This window comes from Bombus impatiens, unplaced genomic scaffold, assembly GCF_000188095.3.
Source record: "Bombus impatiens unplaced genomic scaffold, BIMP_2.2 scf_0091, whole genome shotgun sequence".
NCBI lineage: Eukaryota > Metazoa > Arthropoda > Insecta > Hymenoptera > Apidae > Bombus > Bombus impatiens.
In genome coordinates, this window is record NT_176510.1 from 482,187 (window position 1) to 505,019 (window position 22,833).

Below are 22,833 nucleotides of genomic sequence, written 5' to 3' on the forward strand. Positions count from 1 at the left end.
GCCGCCTCGACTCGATTCCGGGCCGACTTGCTGTCTACGTGTCGTGACCTCGGCTGCTGCTGGCCCAGTTTGAACGATACTGCCACTGCTCGCCTCGTGACCTCGTACGCCTAGTCTGGGACTGCAGGGGGCCGAGTTCGAGCCAAAATCGGTGGCAAGCCGCGCGATCGGGTCGAGGATCTGCGAGAGGCGTCGTGCCGGGGAACCTCGCACCTCCTCCATCGTGTTTTGGCTCCGTGCTTGTCTTAGCTGACTTGCGTATCCTCCTCGATACTCGAGACACCGCTGTCGAGGCCTCAGTGCATCGCTGGACGGCGTGGCCGGTCCCTCGCGTTCCCTGCTTGCCTCGAGGGATCACGTTGATACGCGCGTCGGAACGGGCGTCGCGGCCATCTTCCGGCGATCACGATGATCTCACGCACTCCTGCGTGCATCCTTGCTCACATCCTCGCGGCTATACTGCGACCTGCAACATCCAAATTGCCAACTGACACTGACATGGCCAATCGTGGGATCGCGAGACCGTGTACGCGCGTCACGCGTTTAGACAGCCGCTCTTCCGGCTACCTTAACCTCGCGTCAAGCTCTCGCGTGCTACGCCGCTACTGTAATACGCCGTTATTTACCACGTCATCGCGATCTTTGCCTCCCCAGCTGCCAGCAGAAATATTCGTCTAACCGCGTCTTACGTTCCCCTCGATCGTATGTTTCTACGCGTCGATACACCAAGCTTTCTCGAAATTTCTCCAACAATCCGGCAACACCCCAAATCCCTTCCCTACCTTCGTAGTTCATTTTCTGCGCACTTGAGTCACGTGCAACACGGTAACACAGCGACTCGAGCCGAACGCGATTATCGCGGCGTCCAGGAGGCAGGCAGCATCGACGTTCACGGTCCGGTAATCGAGAAGCAGGCAACTCGACGTCTCTGACGCGACTCTAATCGGCCGGTTTCGCGGCCTGTCGCTTCCAACTTCGAACCCAACCGTATCCAATTTGTGCGCGGCATTAGCGAAGAACGCGTAGTCGTCTTCTCCCGCGGAAAGTTTCCTCGTGGTCGCGCCGCCGCGTCTCTGCGTCCCATCGACAAACGCGTGCTCCGTTAGACACCCTTAGGTTTAATCGACCCCCTCGAAAAACGACGCTTCTCCAAACATCTATGTCGACGTCTAGTCGAGAAGAGACAGCAGAGAAGAGACAGCAGGTCTCTTCTCTCGACTTACCGAACAGCGGGCGACAAGTTTCACGAATTTGTTTTCGCGGTCCAGTCCGACGAGGTTAAACCAGGAAATGGAAGGCAGATATTAACTCGCTGCGAGTGTTTGCAGTACTAAATTGAAAGCTGTAACTCTTTGGGGTGTCTCTTGAAGCGCTCCGCTCTCTTCTCTTCCTCTCTCTCGGACCCACTCCGTTCCTACCTCTTTCATTTCCTTCGGCCGCGCTTCTTCGGCTGACTTGGCATGACGAGACGCGCACACAGAGCCCGAAAGGGAAGGGAGGATTGCGGAGGAGAGCGAGAAAGTACAGAGGGAGTAGAAGAGAGAAGAGGAGACGACTACGGCGACGAGAACGACGACGCAGGACTACAAAGTTTATTTTAAGGTCGACACTAAAAGGGGCCAAATGAAAAACCGGATGGAGGGGTGGGCCGTGTAACGTTCCGTTCTGCAATTACCGCGAGCGAAACGTCTGCGGCACTTGTCCGCTCGCTCGCAAAGGGAAGGCCAGGCGAATGGGAAAAACAAACGCGAAAATAATAGCCTGCGCGACATAGGCGGCTCGCGAAATCGGTCAAGCGTCAAAGTTTACGGCGTTCGGGATATCCGCGGTCGAATAAAACCAGAGAAGATAAAGACTCGAAACCACAATGAAGACCGCGCGAACACTCGCGTAGTTCAATGCCTTGTTATCATCACCTATCGTTCTACAACTAGCAAGACCACTCACTCATCTGTACGTATGATACACGTTGAAACGATACATCGTCGGGTCTTTGCTCGCAATGGGAAGAAGATAAATATTATTTTAATAGGAAAATCACGATAACAAATCGCCGATGAATCAACGAGACGCGAATCCGAATCGAAGTAAAATTACCCAGAAATAATCGCAGTATCCGCGAATCAAAATCCGAATCGACGCTGGCGGACAGCGTAACCATGCAGACGGCACTCGAGGCCGATAGGATCAGCCGACTCGCGGAGTCAAATAACGAATAACGAGAAGCCTTTCTCCTTCCATTCGGGGATGCGTGAGAACTCCTAATCAGCATCTATTCACTTAGACAGCCAGTCGATTCACGAACTCGATACCACGCAGCCACATAATGAACATACGTAAGCGGGATTCGTACGCGATCCTGAATATTCTGAATTAATCTGACGTTCCCTTGAGCTTAACCCAATTCTCCGCCGCTGCTTGTGATCCCGCCAGACGAGTCTATCGGCTCGAGAAGACACGATTTCCTACATTTTTCACTTCCACCTCGACTGCTTTACGCGTGTACTTGTAAATGCGAACCTGCCATCTTCCATCGATTCGTCGGCCAATTACGATAATGGGACCGATGAGAATCGGAGATTGGAGACGCAGAGGAGACGGGATGGCGCGAAACGACGAAACATCGACGCCAAACGTCGAGTCAAAGCTACGTCTTTCGGTGTTTTCGGCGAGGAAAGGGATAGAAAGTTTTTTCTGGCCACAAGGGACCACAGTGAAGCTGCTTTCAGAGAAAACAGTAATTATACAAATTGATGGCGCGGCCGGAAACCAAATCTTCGTCTAGAAATAGCAACGCCGTGTCGGCTCGTTTCGCAGAGGAGTCGTCAGCCCTTTACGTGTCCTCTCTTCTTTCTACTCTCTGTTTGCTTTTCTCTTCGGCGCTGTTCGTCTCATAGCGAGTGCCACGGTTGGCACTTGATGAGTGAAAAACCTCGTGTCAACTACCTGTGGCGTTTCCTTGCCGTCGATGAATATCGAACGCGACCGAACATCAACGGCCACGCGACGATTTCGCTCAGAAAATGATCGTTACATATATGCATATACGATAACGGACGAACATACGTCCTGCAAGGAACGTACTCGAGTATGCTAACTACATTTACCAATCATGAAAAATTGCGCTTCCGCGCTACGGACGAACGAACGTTACGCAATCGCACTCGTAATCGACAACGATCCTCTCGATTCCAGACCTCCGTTCGCGTTACGTCGTTACGTCAGCTTGACGAGTATTTTTATCCATCGTGACTGATCTCCGTCGAGACCGAAGCGGATCGACGAGTCTGCCATTCTCGAGGAAAAATAGCTGACTAAACGAAGAAACAGCCAACGATTTGGCGAGTGGAGCGCCAGTATCGATCGACCGGTCGAACTTCCATAAACCGCGACGTTTTAATAAAGCCCCATGCAACGCTCGTATTCCGCGCGTTTTATTATTACTACGCTGTAAATCTATCGGTCGGTATGTATTGGCATAGGTTGATTTTGCGCCGCTTCTACTTCTCTCCTCTCTTCTGCCGGATTTTCCGCAAAGTGTATACGCCTCTCTCTCCCTCTCTCTCGTCGAACGGTCAGATTCTCTCTAACGCGCGCGGTCGCCTAATATCGCCGATTTTACGAGCAAGCGATATCTTTTACCACGCGATGCGGTATACTTTTGGGCTTGTCGTTTTCATGAAAGAAACGCTCCTCGACCGTGTGGCGTGACCCTTTTTGGATACACGCGAGATATACAGCCGCAATAACGGCGAGTTCCGCGTATAAATCTGAATACCTACACGAAATACCTAAATCTTCCCGATAAACCCGTGCCCCCTCTTGTTCCGCGCCGTTCGGCTCGCAACAACATTTACTTCGGGACCACCGCGAACTTTTCGAATCTGAAGTACCTAAGCAATCTCGATATCTGTCTCGAAATTTCTCCCTTCGAACATGATCGATCGATGTGAATCTTTCTCTAACGGTCGATTCCAAACGACATTCTCTTTGAGGTTCAGATTCGAGGAAACTTGAAACGGCCTCTAAGCGAGAACGAGCCGCCGATCGATCGACAGGACTTAATTCTTAATCGTAATAACATTACGTATTCATAGGAGGCTGGTTTGTCCTTTTTTTAGCCCTACTTTACCCCCGTTTGGTGGCGTATAGGCCTACGACCAGGAGGAGCATCAACGTTCCAGCTACATGTACCTCTACGTAATAATACCCGGACGTATATAGAGAAGGCGGCAGCTAGTGGTCCCGTGGAGTCCATGAATAAATTTCGAATTAACTTTCGAACGGTTTTCGCGTTATACGAGGCGCGACGGAAGCCCTCTTCAATCTGGTCGGCTCCTTGGAGGCAGTCGTTATAATGCCAATGGCTCACTCCCGTGCCCTTCCCTCGCACAAAGAGCCACTGTGTGGCAAACTGGCAGCTACCTGACAAAGAAACGACCTCCTCTTCATCGAATCCAGGAAATTTTCCCGCTCTGAGTCGCTGGAATTCCTGCTGAATACGAAGCTCCGATTACGTACTTAATACAATTGTTATCGATTCGAATTAAAATTTAACGACAAGTTCCAAGTCCCCTATTTTAAGAAGAATCGCCAGGTAAAATCTAAAGTTGCCGCTTAATATAAAGGACCGCCTAACGAACCGCCTGTGAATTTTAATCGAAGGCAATTCACGAATGTAGACCATCAATAACCGAAGCTCCAAATTAACCGCGCTTTCTTTCCACTGTGCCGTCATAAATCACGGGTATTCAGACTCCCACTACGTTTAACAAGTGGCCTCCACCATTCTTCTCGCGTTAAAAGAGAGCCGCTGGTCGAATCGGTAGACTCGGCCGGCTCGATTATCGAACCGTTGCTTTGATTCGCTCGAATTCGCTCTTCCAAACCGACCGAGAACGTTTGCCCCGCAGGTATCTGGAAAACAAGATATTATCGGTTCGTGGCGGAGAAACAGCGCGGTGTTCTTCGTTTCCACGCAATTCCATCGGTCGGAACAAAGTGTAATGCCGCTTGCGAGTAGTCCGTGCGCTTGCACGCGCAATTACTGTTACGTGTATCGACGTTACGAAGAAACAGAGAAAGGAAGGAAGAGAAAGAGATCTGCGGGTAAAAGGAGCGATACAAGGGGGCTACACATCGATTCGAGGGATTCGACGTCTAACGTCTGTTCTTCTTTCAAAGAAATACCCGTTTGTCGAAAATCGAGCGATTTTTCGCTCGTTCCTACTTTCATCGAGACGTGAAAATTGAAACTAAGCTTTCGCTTTTCCACGGATGAAGATGCCACAAGATATATCAAACCTTAACTCTTTCGTATTCATGGACGAATTGTTGGAATTTATAAAAGATGGAAAAATACCTGCTGTCCAAAAATATCGAAAAATATCCACTATCGTTCGTAGCATCGTACGAAGAATGTCGCGTCGCGAGATTCGTATCTCGTGCACAGATGCAAAAGGGTTAAGATGCAAAGAGGGATCCGTTGGAGAATTCTCAACCGATACGCGACTTCCACATCGGACTGTACACGCATCGATAAGGCTCGCGTCTCTTCTCCTTCGCGCCGCTCCGTTTCCTCCGACGTTTCTCCCCTTTTTTCCGCGAGCCAACTCGCCTGTATCCTGGTTATGTATTATTTATGGCCCGACAGATCCCCGTAGAACGAAACCGATTCTTTCTCCGCGCGGACGGACAGCCGGCTCGTCGATGTAATTTATTCGACACCCTGTATGCAAACGCGGGTCCGATAGCTCGTTCAAATTCCGCGAGAGACGAGCCAGCCCGCCGAAAACAACTTCTTCGATTACGCGACACCGATGCGTTTCTCTTCCTTCTATAAATCTTCCTTCTAGATTCTATTTGTCGTTCGATCGCGAATCGCGCGAAGATCTCAATGATTTACGTGATACGCGAGCTGATTCCTAGCTGTTCCGACAACCGACATAGCAACGCGAAACGTAGACTTACGTGTTAATCCTTCAATTATCGATTAAAAAGAAAGGAAAGGAACGGAACAGGGTTAACGATTATAAAATATCGACGATCTTCGAATGAAACGCAAGAATCGCCGAAGGATCTGGTTGAAACGGCCAGTAGAAAAGGCAGAACGATCGAATGACTACCTGGACGAGGAACGCAAAGCAACGAATTTTCTAGATCAGGCGCACGAGCAAAAAGAGCGAAAGATATTTCTATTTCTCATTCTATCTGTTGGTCGTGTTGCTTGCCGTGCAATTTCTGTGACGATCGTTCGCGTACACTCAGCGAAATAAAGGACGTTTCACGTGGAGTCGCGTGCGAAGAAACTATCCCGTGGATACGTGACACGAATACATCGCCGATGCTAATTGCGGGTAGAAAACCTGTGTACCGGGCCCCGCCTTGAAAACGCCACGGGAAATATCCACACAGAGAGGCGGGGGAGACGAAACTGGCGAACTGAAAAACGCGGCGAACCCTTTTGAACGCAGCCACGCAATTACGAGTTCCCCCATTTGGTCAAGGAAGAGCATCCAGGACGAAGGACAATAGGAGGAAATTTACCGAGTGCCTGATGAATGAAATTCGCGTACGCGTGCGAGGAAAGTAACTCTAAAATCAAGTTGACGAATATTTTTCCGAAAGTCACCGGTGACCAATCGCGTTGAAATTTGATGAACAGCAGAGTTTACCATAGCAGATTACTGTTTGTAATGGATAAAGGAAGGATAAATCGATAACATTTCGTAGTAAAATAGATCCTATGAAGATAAAAGTTAATCCTCGAGGCAGAAAGTTGCCGGTAGCCAAGTTATATAAATTTCACGGGATATCATTGCATATGGTACAGTCGAAATTCCCTGTAGAGGTGGGGAAACTTAGTCGAAACCCGGAGAAACTTTCGCGACCCTTTCTCGTGTCTAAAGCAATACGCGAGTGCCGAACTTCTGCACGCGTTTGAGTACGACTGGCGAATGTTTGCCAGATTGCGAGCACACCAGCCTCGAGTTTTATGGTCGCGGGTTGACCCGATGTTTCGCAGTACCCGCTACAACCAACTAATCTTCTAATAATCGAACCGATATCGCCGAACGTCGAGAAAATCGTCCGTCTTTCGTTCTGAGAAACTGTTCGTATTTTACGAGCGGCGCAAGGGGGAAAGCTGCCATGGAAATCGTGCGAAGCGACGATATCGCGCAGACACGAGAAAAGCAGACACAAGAAAAAAAGAACAGAAGGAGAGGAACAGGTTGAAATAAACGAACGAATTAAAATCTTATACGTATTTAAAAATTGAAATATTTGGAAATCTTTATACTTTTGAAATTTGAGTATCTTGGGTGCTTGAAAATTTAAGTACAGACGTATAAGACGATACTTTTATAACAAGATTTAAGAATTTGGAAAATCGCCATAGAAAACGGCATATAATGAGAATTGTCACGTGCAAGCCAGGGACAAACTGAATGAACTTCGAAAGTATCTGTTTTCGTGTTACAAGGTTATATTTGCGACCGGGATGTGGCGAGAGGAAGCGCGTTGCCACTTTCGACAGCTCGTTCCATTTTCCAAATGGACAGAGGCCAGGTCGCCGTCGACGAAACCAAGGAACCGCATCATCGATATCTCTAAACTGTCGCGCTCGTTAAAATGATTTGTCACAGGCGACAGACTCGCTTATCGGGATTCCAAAATTGGCAAGGACGTATCTACTGCAACTACGCGATGTCCTTGGCACGCACGACAGTTAAACGGGAACGTGAGTCACTACGACATATGTTTGCTTCCGAACTATATCACTGGGACGGAATGCCAAATAACAGTTCGTAAATCGTAGTATATCGTTAACGACATTGCTCCGTTGAAACGGTAGTTAACGGAGATTAAATGACGACGATACTTCGGACGCAAGTGTTCCGAGTAAACGTTTACTCGCGCAATCAGTTAAATTATCTTAACTTTCTTTGTTACAATTTGAGATAAGGAAAAATTTACCAAACAGCGAGAAACCGAGGCAAGCAGCAAGGACGATTATCAGAGTTAATCGACGTGATTTGGCCATCGAGCCGACTAAGCATCGTTAAGGGACATTAATAATCATTAAGAAGGCACTTGACCGTTTCCGGTGTAGGTCAAGATGCACGGTAATCACTCGAAACCATTAGACTACGTAAGTCGATTAGACGATGATACGAATAATATACGCGACGTTTCACTTCTCCGGGGTTTAGTCGAGAAACGGGAGCAGAGCTATCGAATTTCGAGACCGCAGATCTCGGATTTTTCCGTGGAAATTAATTTCACACAGAGGCATCAAAGAATCGGCGATCGTTAGATCTCGAAGTAGCTGGATCGATCACAAAGCTCCCGCCAAAAATTCCTTCTCGCTCGATAGGATCGAATTTCAACGAGCTATACCTAACCAGACCTCCCAACAAAAATCCCAACTACATTTTCTTATATTCACGATGTCGTGAATCATCCGGTGGTATTTGAACACGTCCCTCAAGATATCTGTCACGTACCGTGGCTGGCCGTATATACCGAACTGCGGATTCGATTCCACCGTTCGTTTATTCTACATTCGGTATAACGAACATGGCTGCTTTTTCTTATTCGTCGGAATCCTCCATTGTTCAATAACAATGGCTGAATTTCCGTAACCAGATATATACGTTCGAACGTGTAAAAGGCAGTAATTTTAATTTGTATATTGAAATTTAAAGATGCAAAACTATACTGAATAAATATTAATAAAGATATCATATGTCACGCAAGTCTAATTTTCGAAACCGATAGCTATGAAAATGTCGTATTTCAAGAGCTGGAATACACGCAGATAGAAAATGTTTCGTTTGTAAGGTTAGGTGATACTGTCGATCGCAAAGAGCACGAACGTTCTATAATGCGCAGACGTAAAAATATCCCTAATTTAGTGAACCGTGATGCAACATTGCACAAAAAAGGAGAAAAAAAGAAAGTAGCTTCGACTATAGACTCACTGTGTTCTCCGGTGTAGCAAAGGTTCAATGACCATAGATAAAACGTGCAGCTGTATACCGTCGTAAAATCGGAAACCAGGCTCGCATGGTTCGAAAGGCAACCGGAAGATGAAAAGCGAACGCAGGCTTTCGAGATCCGACATGGAAGCCGGATTATAAGCGGCATTCGACCATTGGAAATTAACGCGTTTGATTGTCGCGCAATCGAAACTGACAGCGAAACCATCCGACAACGGATACGTACAACGCGCAGCTTTCACGCGCATCGTGAAAACTAAATTTCTCGATCGACCGTGTCACGTGAATCGAAAAAACGCGGGAATGGATGATTATCGATTGTAAAATATATACGAGTTCGTGATTGACAACCTGTCAGACGAAAGCTTGAGAACAGCAGCGAATACGTTTCGACCAACGAGCGAGAATGCAAATCGATGTACTATTGGTCTTCATAGATGAAATTTGATTTACAAAGTAAGCTAAGTAAGCAATTTCAACGAACTACGATATCTTTTAATATTAACGAACAAATACATACGGTGTGGCATAGACAATCGAATCGACGAGAGGCGTGTTACGTACATGCAAATCGATGCGTTCCGCATAATTCGAGTTTTTTCATTTTTATCGAATTCGAGCCGTAGTTACGGTCAATTACAATCGTTAAACATTGTTTTGTTATAATGTAATGGGTAGCGCTCACGAAGCGCGCCCGTAGGCGAGTGCGCGGCTTGCATTTTGCATAAATTACCTATATAGTTGTGTCTGGTTCGCGTGGTTGCTCGGCGTTATTGTCAAAATAATGCGGGAGCAGGTTGCCGCTGCAGGCTTGATAAAACAAATAGACCCTCGACACGTGAGTTGTATATTCGACCTTTTCCTGCTCTCTGAACGCCCAATTGTTTCCCGCGAACACGGAACTAAACAAGAAGAGAAGAAAGGTTGGCTGCACTTCCCATACGAAACGAGACCTTATCCGTATGACGTTTAATGCGTATCGTGGTAATGGAATCGAAAATAAACCGGAAAAATAAATTACCTTAGAGAAATTAAGAACCTTGCTTGGTTGCGTGTTTCGTAACGTATATATGCAGAAGTTGGTACTACTGTGGGGGTAGCTTTTTATGGGTCTGCATGCGATATATACATGTAACTCTTTATAATATGTATGAATCCGCGATTAAAATTTATATTCGAAATAGGAAATACGTTACATGATATTACACATTGCATTTTCATTTTCATCGATCATCGATCATAAATAGAATTCCTTGAAATTACCGGTTCTTAATTACTACGTTCTAAAAAGAACAGATCTTGTAACGATGCTTATTCGTTGACAAGCAACGAGTTAGTTTCTAACAAAATGTTCCCAGTGTGTTCTGTGGAAACAGTTAATACATGTAATTTTGTAAGAAGTAAATGATTGCTCCTTCTCTTGTAGAACAGCCGGAGGGGCGAAAAAAAAGAAGAGCGAAGAAGCGAGAAAAATGTAAATAATCGGGTATACCAAACGTAGCGTCGTTCTCTTCATCATCGTTTATTAAAAACACTAGATCAGCGGAACAATGCAAATGATCAAGTTATGAAATGTCCTTTTCCTGCGTAATCCCTGTGGCTAATGTTTGAAAAACGAATGTCGTGATGAATGACTTTAGCCAAAAATATTGTTCAATTGTCAAAGAATGCTTAAATTTTCAAGTCTTGAAAGAAGATTAGCAAAGATTTTTACATTTCAAAAACGTGTTGTCGAAAAAGCTATTGATTTAACAAATATTTAACTTTCACGCTTCAAAAAATAATCGTTAAATTACTCGTATTTATTTCTCACATTCTTTTGCTTCACTTCTGATTATAATGAGATGTAAATGTGTACGTTATATCACATAACGTGTTAACAAACGAAAATTGTTGCTTGACATGCACCTCTCCATAGCCCATAGTGAACATAACGAGTGATTAAAAATGTCATGGAAGTTATTAAATGAAAAATGGCTTAGCAATTTTCCTGTTTGCGAAACGAACGAATCGAGACAGGCGATCAAATCGAACGTGACAGGACGTAACGAGTAGTCAACTTGACATTGAGAAATTTGACCGATTACGAAAAAGAATCAAGCGCATTAAGGCAGAAGGTATCAAACTACTTATGGTAATTTAAAACAAGTTTGGACCAAGGGAAAATATGTATGTCGTTGCGCATTACTACTGGTGTGTCTAAGGCGTGGACAAAAGATGAATTTGAGACCGATGACCTTTCTCCTCGAGGAGAAAGAGAGACAGGTCAAGAAAGATCATTCGAGAAGGCTCCGTTAGTTGATCAAGCGCGAAGGCTATTTAACATTCCGTGTTTGGAAGGACGCACTTTAGGAATCGCAGATGTTCAACGGACTGGCAGTGCTAGTTTTCAAACTTGTTCTCGCTGCTCTCGCTTGATCTTTCCGTTTCACGCTCCTTCCCAGTTCTTGCTCTCTCTCTCTCTCTCTCTCTCTCTCTCTCTCTCTCTCCACCTCTTTCACTCTCTCTCTCTTTCTCTCTCTCTCTCTAACTCTTCTTTTTCTCTCAATGTGTTTTTTTACATGAAAACCTACCCGAGAAAGGCTATCGTGTGGCACGATTCCGGTCAAGAAGAGTTCAATCGCGGAACACAGCTCGGTCTCAGACAGAAATATTCTAATCGAGAGATGACAGCTTGTACAACAAGTAGGTCATACATAGAACAGGGAATGAAGGAATCGACAGGATCTTCTAGGGACGATATAACAGTTCAATATGAAAGTGAAACAACATGTATGGAACGCGATCCCGCGTGTTTATGTCGGCGGAACTCACCTTGGTTCGACTGGGACTGCGGTAACGGCTCGTAACGATTTGAAACGAGCGCACTGAGTCCACTCCATGCCTGGTACACACACGGCCACTATCTTCTCAGCTGCTTTTTCCTCTGTTTTAATCTGTTCGAACACTCGTGGACATGCTGCCTCTCGTTCAACGCAGATAAAGATTGTCGGCGCACACTAATACTCGACGGTCACGACGCTGAGGCGCGAAAAACGCGAAAATCCGACGGATCCGCGGTATAATGTCACGAAATACGTACCGAGTCGGCAAACGTCGAGCCGCGACGGTGGCGTCTACCTGCGCCAAGCGGTTCAACTAAACTCTCTAGCCACTAACACCTGGGGATATTTCCCCAACCGACATTTAACTCCACTCTTCCGTTCTTTTTAAATTTAAAAAGATGTTATCTTTCCAGTTAAAAGTTCCTCAATTTGTCATAGAATTTCTTACTTTGTAAAGAACAATTGAATATTCTTTATTTTACAAATAGAGCAACTTTGGAATGCAGAATCTATTTTCGATGATATTAAAATTTAAGTGCTTATATTTTTGCTTTGGTTGAATAAAATGATTGTGACTATATTTTATTAAAAAAGTTCGATTTATTTTATATAAACATTTTATAATATATTTTTGTATTGCTCGTATGATAAAATTTGTAATAATTTATTCTTGTAAGTCGGGTTCATAATATCGTGCAATTTATTTTCGAGAGTAGGTATGTAATTTTCATAATTCTTCACGAGCGTTCTAAACGAAATGGATTTTTGAAATTGGACATTCAAAAGTGAATTGACCCAATTTATAGCGTCATCTGGCAATATAATGTCTATATAACACTTCATATTTTTTATTAAAAACTCAGCACATGTCCTTGATACCTCCAAAGGTTCAAAGAAGTCATAATTTGTACATTTGTTGAACACCTTAAAATGAATAACATTACATTTACAGTATCTTTTACATTTTTAATACTTTAAATAATATTTACTTACATCTGTATCGTCCATTTCATAATCTATATAATCTAACAATGCAGTACTCCAATAAAAAAGCGCGATACACATATACTCAGGATGTTTATTACGTATATTGCATTCTAAGAATTTGGAAAGTAGTAAATTCATATATGAACAATCATTAATCACTGTACAATGTACCGGAACATGATCAACTAAAGAGAATGCTTCATTTCGTATTTCGCGATTATTGTCCAGTAACAATTGCAATACTGTTGTCCACCACTGAATCTGTACATCTGTGATCATATTTAATTAGGATTGTATACATAAAAATATTTTAACATTTCATAACTTACATTGATACTCTTCACATTTATAACACGCTAGGAAAAGACCCTCCATTATTTCAAATGCAGATTTTCTAAAATCTCCACTCAAACTTGTGATCCATAGATTATCGCAGAAGCTACTATATACATCAGTTGTACACTCTAAATTAATTGCTCCATCATGCTTGTTAAAAGAAGCTAAAGTCACATATGATTTCCCCAATAATCTTAAGTAGCAGTCTCTCTCATAGTATCCACTTTTATTATCCTGTAGACGTATTTCATTTAACACAAATTTACAAATTTCAATTCTTCTCATGAAATCAGAGGATTCAGTTTGATTAATGCATGTTAGGCTACTGTAGAGGAAATCAAATATCGCATCTTGCAATTCTGGACTATACTTATAAAAACATTCTATAGAGTTGCGAATTTCATAGAAACCATAATTTAATAATGTTTGTAATACATCTCTGTATTTCACTTCATTAATGATTTCTGAAATAATTGACCATGCAGCAATTTGCATTTCAGGAACTTTTAAATTATGCAAGCATATTTTGATTACTATGGACTGTTGAATTAGCGAAGTTTCTCTCGCTATTGATCGAATGAATCTAATTACTGATAATTTATATACCTCTCGCGCAGGTCCTTGTTTTAATTTTTCACCTAATAAATGTGAAATTACGGTATATAGCATCGGCAACATTCGTATCGCATACCTGCAATTGAAACGATTTTTTGTATTTTGTTAATAATTCGAAACTTTTAATATTAATTTCCCTTACGTTCTATCTACTTCACATATTTTATTGCAAACATTTACATAATGTGCAGCCAATAAAAAACTTGGCGGTTTTGAATTTTTTCGCTCCAGATTTTCTATGATCCAAACTGTGTGTTTCAAAAATTCATCCCAACTTACATCAACCAATTCAAACGATTTAAAATTGAAATATATTAGTATTTCATATATCTATAACATTTAAAAAATATTTACAAATTAATTAGTATTAAAAAAAAATCAATTAGTATTTTAAAGAAATGTTCATTACTGATATGCATACTTGCAACATATAACCATGTATTAAATTTAAAGATGAATAGTTGATCCCTGCAGATATTATATTCTCAATTATTTTTGTTAAAGCATATTGAACAGATTGTGTTGTTAATAAAGGTACAAGTGCTCTGGCTGCTAATTTGCGTGTTTCGAATATCGCACTTTTTGCGCATTGTATAATTAAATCTATGAGATCATTGACCTGAAATAGACGTATAACTTCTGTTATGAAACTTCTAAGTACGAGCATGTGAGTAGCATTGTTTGTCTGTGTAACAGAGGAAAAACAAGTTATTTAAGTCCTTAGTCATGATATTTCAGAAACATGAGAAATTATCGGTTCGTAGAATAATTAAGAAACAAAAAGTGATTTGTAGTTATAGATATACTTTATATTTCTGGTGGAGTTATATTCTTCATTTCATCACAACTTCCACTATCATAAGGAGTTTCCGCTTTCTAGTACTTGTACAAGAAGGCTTTTAATGCCATGAGGAAAGAGAGAGAATTTCGAAGACTATTTCGTGATAGTAGGAACAAAACTGTTGACTATTCGCAATTATATATACTCGTCCGTTGTTGCAGCCGCTAAGATACAAAGACGGTATAATAAACCTTTGATACCATGGCGAACACAGATCAAACATGCCAATACGAAAACATTATCGTTCAGGGGCATGCATAATCTGCAAATTCATGGTCACATATACGCGACAGGTAGACCGTACGGTAAAATTAGTACGGTCGCGTATAAGTAACCATAGTACATAAAGAGTTAAGCTAAATTACCGTATGAAACACGTATAATTACCTTCCGTTGAATATCGCTAGGTTCCGTATTATTATTACAGTATAACCGTGATAGTAAAAGCAATATCGATTGTATATCGGCTTTTATAAGAGTATCATCCATTGCCACAAATGTTTGCAATTGATCCAAAATGAAAGATAATAGATTAGAATATTTTTCAGAAAATACTCTATAATTCATTTTATTATCTGTGGTAAGATTGATATGGTCTTTCGTTCTTTGAACACCAAAGATTCTAGTAATAAGTGCACTAAAAAGTAATGTTGCTGCGTTCCTTTCCTGTAAGGGACAGCATACATTTTTTATTTCATTTTCGCATTATAGAAGAAGTTTACTTACCGCCCATGTTGCAGCATCGTAACTTTTAAATGCCGCTATTAAACCATCTTCAACATAATTATTTACTACTTCTGCAAGATGAGAATGTCGAAAAATTGCTCTTAAGATATTTAGAGCATGTGTTTTAATTTCTGTGACTTGAACGATATTTTCATTTACAGGACAATCATCATTGTACTTTAATGTAGCAAGTGAGTTCTCATAATGTGTAAAAACAGAGTTTGAGTATATCAGTTGTTGCACTTTTTCCCATAGATTTTCACTTTTCAATTGTGTAAGTCCTAGCAGAATTTTTATCACCGAATCAAAGGTTGTAGTTTTTGTATCTTTGTATCGACGAGGTTCTGTAGATAGTAAAGCCTGTTAAGTAAGATTTATATGAATAAGATTCATAAAATAATGTAAAAAAATAAATCAGGACTGAAATATTTGATCTCATTTACCTGTATCATAAATGGTACTCCTACACTTCTTCTGGTTGCACACAATTTTGAGTTCTCTTTAATTCCCGTGATGGAAATCAAAATTTGATGCAACCACAATTTAGGTAATTCATTTAGATTTGTTTTATTTAAACGCCATAGTCGAGAACACAATTGGCTGAATCCTACATGAGCCTGTTCAAATGCTCCTCTATGCTTTGTTTCAGTAAGCAAGGAAACAAAATGTTCTCCTATTTTGATAATCTGTTAAAAATTTGCTTTGTCTTATTTTCTTCTAAAGAAATAATCTTTTAATACAAACTGTGAAATTTTACTTGCTCTTCATTTAACAAATTTATGGAAGGATTGTCTTCACATATAGGTGCCTTAGTGGAAAGCAAACCAAACAATAAGCTAACTTCTTTTACAGTACGCCAAGAACAAAGCAACACCATTTGTGGTGTTACTATTTGCTTATCAGGCACAGAATTACATAATTCATTAATAGCTTGTGAATTCAAATCCATTGGTAAATGTCCCTCTGGTGAAGAATTATTTACTATTAAAGAAACTGCATGACTGCATTCGAAAGATATGGATATCAATTCTGTTACAGTGCTCTGCCACAAACATTCTTTCCCAGCATTCTCCAAATTGCATTCATATAACAAATTTCTTATACAGAAAAGATAGCCATACAAAGAATGTTTAATAACAGTTTTCACTATATTCTCTTTTGCTAGAGTCAAGGAATCCTACAAAAATAATTTATATAGCTATCTGCGTAAGATAATTAAGTCATATAAATAGGCACAAATACCTTCAACTTTTTCAACAAAATTAGTATCAGTTGTAGTATTGTTGCTTCTTTTATATCTTCAAACTGTATTATTAGATCTAAATGATTTTCAAGTACTTTTTGTACAATAGGTGACAGTATACTAACTTTCAGCATATATACAGCTGTAATAGTATCAATAGGTCTTACACTATTGCCTAATTCAATAGCAACCATGATAATATCACGAACACGACCTTCATTATTTAATTGCAATAAATTTGGATCTATTGATTTTATTAGATTGAAAGCCATTACTTTATTTGTTTCATATGTATCTAATAACATTAGGTTAAATATTGCTTCCACTTGCTCAGCCTTCCAAATAACTTGTTTAAATTCATTATCTAATAAATCTCTCATTAGGAGCAATATCTGTAGAGAACACTGCCTCCTACTGTATGTTGCATCAGGGCTACATATGCACATCTGACGCAGAGATTCAAATTTACAACTATACATGTTTATATCACTTTCTAAATTACAAGATGTTTTATATGATTCATCCATCACTTCTTGTTTTATCTCTAATGAACTACGGTTTTTTTTATAATGGTTTCTCATTTTTTCTTCTTGTACATATTGCCGCCTCATAACAGCTAAGCTGTCCTTCATTCGCTTTAAAGTCTACAAAAACAAATTTATGTTTCATAGGAAGCTTAGATCTCCATTATAGTGATCTTACCTTTTTTATTAGAGGAACAAATTCTATATTTTCTTTAAAATTGACTTGTAGAAACAGGATGATTATATCAAGTTCTTGAGATGTAAATTTTAAAGTGCTCTTCTTTGATTCTATTATAAGGGCTAGTGTATTTAATTTTATCTAAAATAAAGGTTAACATTATATAATAAACGGACGAAATTGTTTAAAAATTTATATTTTATAAATTAGTACCTCTTCATCATAATGATAAACATAATGTTCCAAACTATCATACATGATACAATTTCTCCAATATTTATTATTCGAGTTAAGAAGCTTCTCCTCAGTGTCTAATTCACCATTACGTTTCAATATTAACAAATCTTTTAGTTGCCTCTTTATTTCTTCAGATGTAAACATGTTGTTTCCCTCTCTTTCGTATTAAATCCCAGAAGAACACATGTACTACCCCAACAGATCTCACAAAGGACATAACCTAACAAACACGATGTTGTTACCCCGCTGGGGGTAGCCATCCACATGCTATATTAGTATATCGCTATAATATTTTACCAAATGTTCTACTGGACGAAGTGTAAAATTTGAATAAATAAATAAAAAAAAAACAAGTACTATATCGCTGTTGAGGTTGTGGATGATAAATTTCCTTACCTGAGGGAAAATACGTATACAGACGAGGTATAGATATATATTTTCTCTCTGCTATAGAATAGACGTGGCATGCAATGCTTTTTATATCTTCAATCAATGATACATATTGCAGTATTACATACACGATTGTACATATACAGAGGTCCAGTACTTGTCCAATTTTTTATGGGGAATGTTATTATTCCGATCTGTTATGATACATTTTAGTTCCTGTATTAGCCGCATGGCACTACCACAAAGTTACTTTAGTGCGCATGCTCGTCGTTATCTACACTTGATGTGACTTCTGCTGGAGAGGGAATTTCCTCTCTACTTTTACGATGTCATGAATGACATCACTGAATGTTAGAACAACACACTTTATTATTGATAGAAAAATCATAATTTTATGTCGCGTAGAAACGTACCATAAAAAATTTTAAAAATTTAATTAAAAGGTTACAAAAAGTTTGGTTATAGCTATAGTTTAACAAAAAGTGTTAGTTCAGGGTAAGTTTCTTAAAATGAAAAAAAGCAAAAGATCACAACGCAGTGCCACAGAGAAAAACTTTGAAAATTGTCCCCTAGTTTTGAACGCTGTAACATTAAGCTTTTAAATGTTTTTGAACATGCTACTCCTTATCAAGAAAATAGATGGTTTTTATCGCGTTCTTACACATCAAAAGAAAAGTTCATAAAAGAATGTTGAATATATAGTATATTTGTATTGTATTGGGTTGGCAATTAAGTGACATTGTCAAAATCCGTAATCACTTAGTTGCCAACCCAATACGTGCGAGAGTGAGGAAACGTAGAGCAAAAACACACATAAGTATGTATTCCCTCCTTGGTATGCACGCGAGTGTCGCATGATGCCCTAGGACTCCGTTGAGACAAAAGGGAACAGTGCAATGAGAAATTTCGTGACCTAGGCCTCCGACGAGTAACCCACGTGGCGAGCTAAGTTATGTGAATATTAGAATAAAGTTCTTTGTAATACCTCAAAAAATCCTTTCCATACTTTAACAACGAATATAAAAGGCTGTACTACAGAAATACAAAAGCTAAAGAACTTTATCTCCTGATTTTAATTGAACTCGAAAAAGCGAAATTAGGGGGCAATGTTGATAGCTTAAAAAAGTTAAATAATTTTATTGATTGTATAAGTAGTATAGAAGATCAAATAAGTTTGATTATTATTATAATAGTTTTAACAACACTATTAAAAATACTAACTTAGTTATCTTAGCTTGTAAACACAATAAAGTAAAAATTTTAGAATACTTATTTGGTAATGACAGTAACATTCTAAATAATCTATCCGTTGATATTGGGAAGAGCACTGTGCTACCAAATGATGAAAATGAAGTATGCCATAATACATTTTATTATGCTATACGTTCAGGCAATATTCATCTTCTTGGTACACTCGTCAATAAATGGCCAGGTAATTATTTTGTTATTCATTTGGGAGAATTGAATGGAAATCTTTCTATACCTTATGCAGAATTAAAGCTAAGGGATGTATCATTGTCAGAAGAAATAGAAATTTTTGTTGAAAATACATCAATAAACTTCTGTATCTTCTGTAATACTTATGGACAATATCAAAGCTTTAGGAATAATGTTATAAATATCAAAGAACGTATTGAATTAATACTTCAAAACATTAGCCTGTTAAAAGCAAAATATGCAAACACAGAAATAGTAGATAAAAAGTCTTTACTTATAGCAAAATTTATAGCACAAAATATTCATTTATTAAAACGACAGTTGGAATCAACCTATGATATGAGCTTGGGATTACCTATATTGAATAAAGGAAAAATATTAAAATTTGTATACTTTTGTACCTTTCGTAAGTATCTACAGTAGGAAAAAACGGACTCGTTCATACAGTACTGACATCTATAGCTTTAATTTGTAGCATTTTCAAATGGAATAAACGTGATTATCCCGCTATTATTGTTTCTTCTACTGTAAATAAATAAATTTCATGAGCAAAACAATAACATTTAAACAAGATTAATTTAAACGTGGGAGTTATATATGCCATTTTTAATTGCATAAAGGGATTATATAATTTAAGTCGTCTACTAATAATTGTCAATGTCATTGTTTCATTATCAACTCCATTCCGTCAACATTAATCATAAATAGCTTTATTAACTTTAGTCACAAATGCGTATTGCATATGTTAATGTAATTTAAAAACGTACGTAACTTCGTGCATGTTAATGAAATGAAATGAAGACAGCCAAATACGATATCCTTTGGTAAAAAAATATATCAAATACATACGATGTTCGCTCATACTCGTACTCGTACTCGTAAATGATCAGTTGGACGTTCGCGAAATTCAACGAATCGACGGAAGTTGAGGAATATCGGTATCGAAAAATAACCGGTACCACTAATTTAAGTAATTGCAGTATTATATTATAATTAATCAATATATGTTATATTTAAGTAAATTAAGTAAATGCTGCTTCGCATCGTTTACTGTAATAAAGTCCAACTTAATGAAAATCGATCTTTTATCTACGAACTAACCGTTCGTCACGTGAACTCGCGATGAAACGGTAATCGCGATTAGGAATAGAAAGTTTGTTGACGGGAGACGGAAAAAAGTTCTTGGTACACAACGTTCGGACAACGGCCTCAGTTGCACTCGGTTTACTTTTTCATATAGTACTCGACTAATTTTAACTGTACCGTGGTCTTATTGCGTAACTGACCTATACCGAGGCAACTGGCTATCTCTCTCCCTCTTTACACGACTCTTCTTCGATGTTTCTTTCCTTTTTACTATGCCTGGTGTCCTCGTTGTTATTTAAATCGGAACAAGAACGCCGGACGGTCGAAATGTTTCTGCCTCTCGACTCTGACTTCCACAACGTTGCACTTTTTTATACAACCGTGCGAACATTTTCGTCAAACTGACGTAGGTCGAGGTGGCGCGCGCAATAAACAAAAAAAATACGGCCATTTTTTATCGCACTACCAGCAGCCCAGAAGCTGTTTGTGTAAATCGAGTCACTTTCGCGTACCAATTCCGTTGGTAACCAATTTCTTGATGCTTTTGTTTCGGTCGCGAATACGAACAGTGGAGTTAACAGTCGGTATGGTTGTCCAGCCTGCTCGTTGCTGTCGGGAATTTTTCGCCATGATAAAATAGGACCGTATTTGTTGGTATGCATGATAAAGGGGAATAGGCCAAGAAGAAGTATTATGTAGAAAAAGTGCAAAGATAGGCTTGATAATTTCGAGAAAGGAGAACGAGGTGTGAAAGAATAATGGGCGAAAATAGTTCGTTTCTGACACGATAGTGGGCGTAATGCGAGGCAATGGAAGCTGTTGGCGCGTGTTTATCGCGGTACCTGTACGTAGAAACGTGACATTTAACTGGGGCCGACAGAAACCGTCTGTCGAACGCTTATCGCGCGAACCGTATCTATACGTTTTCCCCAAACCGGATGAATGCTTTCGCGTCCATGAGAACCAGGAACCTATTTAAGAACGTCTTTTAGATACGAGTTCTTCTCGTTACACGAGATCGATTTTTCGTATAATAAATCGCAAGGTATACGTTTCGCAATTTCCCGTTTGCCCCAAAAACTACGTAGCGGTATATACTAGAAACGTTTCGTAAGATCTAAGATACAGAAGTCTCTACGATATAGGGAACTGCTAAACTGAAGGATCAAATAGCGGTGTTGCTGGTCGATACGGTGACAGGCAAGGTTGCATGCAATATTCTGCCTGTTTTAACAGCTGTGTTACGTTGCCTGAAGTTTTCGCCAATTTACTCAACCGAAAATCCCTAAACATAAAGGTATGATAAATAAATTTCATGCTTTGGCTGATTTTATGATCCTCTTATATCGTGAATCTTTATATTTCTTCTCTTTCCTTATTATTTCTTATCTTATCTTTCCTACACTTTTCTTGATTTTTCTATGATCATACAACAAGATTGGCCACGTTGTTCGCCGTTAATTTCTGTCGCGAGAGAAAAGACGAATCTTTCGGTGTTGCACAACGTTCGTTGTCTTTCTTTAATCATACATCTTCCTGGGAAGGATCCCAGGACGTTTCCGACCATTCTGTCTCCGAAGGCCTTTTTCTTTTCTAACCGAGACGTTCTTGCGAACGAATGTTTCTCGCGTGCGTACACGAGGCACCGCGATGGTTATCCTTAATTGCGAGTCCCATTAAAACTCGTTAAAAATTTTTTGGGAATATCTCGCGAACCTAATGATCGAACTTAGCCTTCCATTGTTCGACGCTCGAGACGCGTAATCGCGAGGCCCTCCGGGAAAGAAAGAAAGCGTATGACGAGTGTTTGACGTTCTGCTTCACGCTCGGAGAACGTCTGAAACGTGGGATTTCCATTGTTGTACGCGGACAGGGGGAGGGGGTCTGTGGACTGGTTCAACGGATAAGGTACAAGCCGCTTTTGACGTGTCTGACGGGGAATTGTCCGACGCACAGGTAAATAACCGGGAATCGTCTGCTAATTCAATTTGCCGCGCCCTTGTCGAATCCAATTAACAGCGAGTTACCGGGCTTCCCGGATAATCGTCAGCTATCCGCAATTAAATTCGACAATTTAATGTCGTACCGCCGACAAACGTTTTGATTTCTCCTCACGAGTGGCCGACAGAGAAATCGCGTCTTGGGCGATTCTCGTCGAATCTGCTATCCCTGATAAAAATTCATGAAAAGCACCGGACGATTCTATGAATTTTTATGCCATTCTCCTACGTCGCGGAACTGCCCATTCCTCTCGATGAGATTCCCAATTATAGTCCACGTAATTATAAAGTTCCGCTTACATACACCGTTTCACGGCCGCAATTTGTTTGGCCGCGGTTCGTGACAAACGTTTCTCAAGCGCCAAGAAGTGGCTCCTCGATCCGAGGTCGGTTTTCTCGCTGCGAG

The 22,833-nt window shown here is 40.3% G+C and overlaps 2 protein-coding genes across 3 annotated transcripts in view; both read right to left on the minus strand.

Moving 5' to 3' along the window:
- Positions 1-12,109, minus strand: part of LOC100740851 (uncharacterized protein CG43867) — a 102,970-nt gene extending 90,861 nt beyond the window's left edge. Inside the window, 2 exon segments of the mRNA XM_033318399.1 lie at positions 1-466; positions 11,817-12,109. The exon segment at positions 1-466 is cut by the window's left edge and continues 27 nt beyond it. Coding sequence (XP_033174290.1) covers positions 1-222 — 222 coding nt within the window. The 5' untranslated portion in view covers positions 223-466; positions 11,817-12,109.
- Positions 12,110-12,405: 296 nt separating this feature from the next.
- LOC100743533 (thyroid adenoma-associated protein homolog) lies at positions 12,406-18,181 on the minus strand. 2 transcript variants are annotated; one of them, XM_033318389.1, is made up of 14 exons: positions 18,033-18,181; positions 17,874-17,910; positions 17,491-17,706; positions 17,278-17,418; positions 16,575-17,219; positions 16,090-16,509; positions 15,776-16,018; positions 15,333-15,692; positions 14,994-15,272; positions 14,187-14,384; positions 13,908-14,095; positions 13,144-13,841; positions 12,821-13,083; positions 12,406-12,751 (listed from the first exon to the last, which is right to left on the minus strand). In XM_033318389.1, the coding sequence occupies exons 3-14, from the start codon at positions 17,656-17,658 to the stop codon at positions 12,446-12,448; spliced, it is 3,909 nt and encodes a 1,302-aa protein (XP_033174280.1). In that variant the 5' UTR covers positions 17,659-17,706; positions 17,874-17,910; positions 18,033-18,181; the 3' UTR covers positions 12,406-12,445. The 2 variants fall into 2 exon arrangements, with proteins under 2 accessions (XP_033174280.1, XP_024228458.1); XM_024372690.2 differs by having other exon boundaries at positions 17,874-18,181.
- Positions 18,182-22,833: the final 4,652 nt, after the last annotated feature.

Bases quoted from the DNA above. Each gene is read 5' to 3' on its own strand.
- LOC100743533 (XM_033318389.1), bottom strand. From the start codon at position 17,658: ATGTTTACATCTGAAGAAATAAAGAGGCAACTAAAAGATTTGTTAATA. The intron at 16,019-16,089 runs GTAAAATTTCAC...AATTTTTAACAG, and splicing joins ATTTGTTAAATGAAGAGCAA to ATTATCAAAATAGGAGAACA. The intron at 15,273-15,332 runs GTAAGTAAACTT...TGTCCCTTACAG, and splicing joins ACGATGCTGCAACATGGGCG to GAAAGGAACGCAGCAACATT.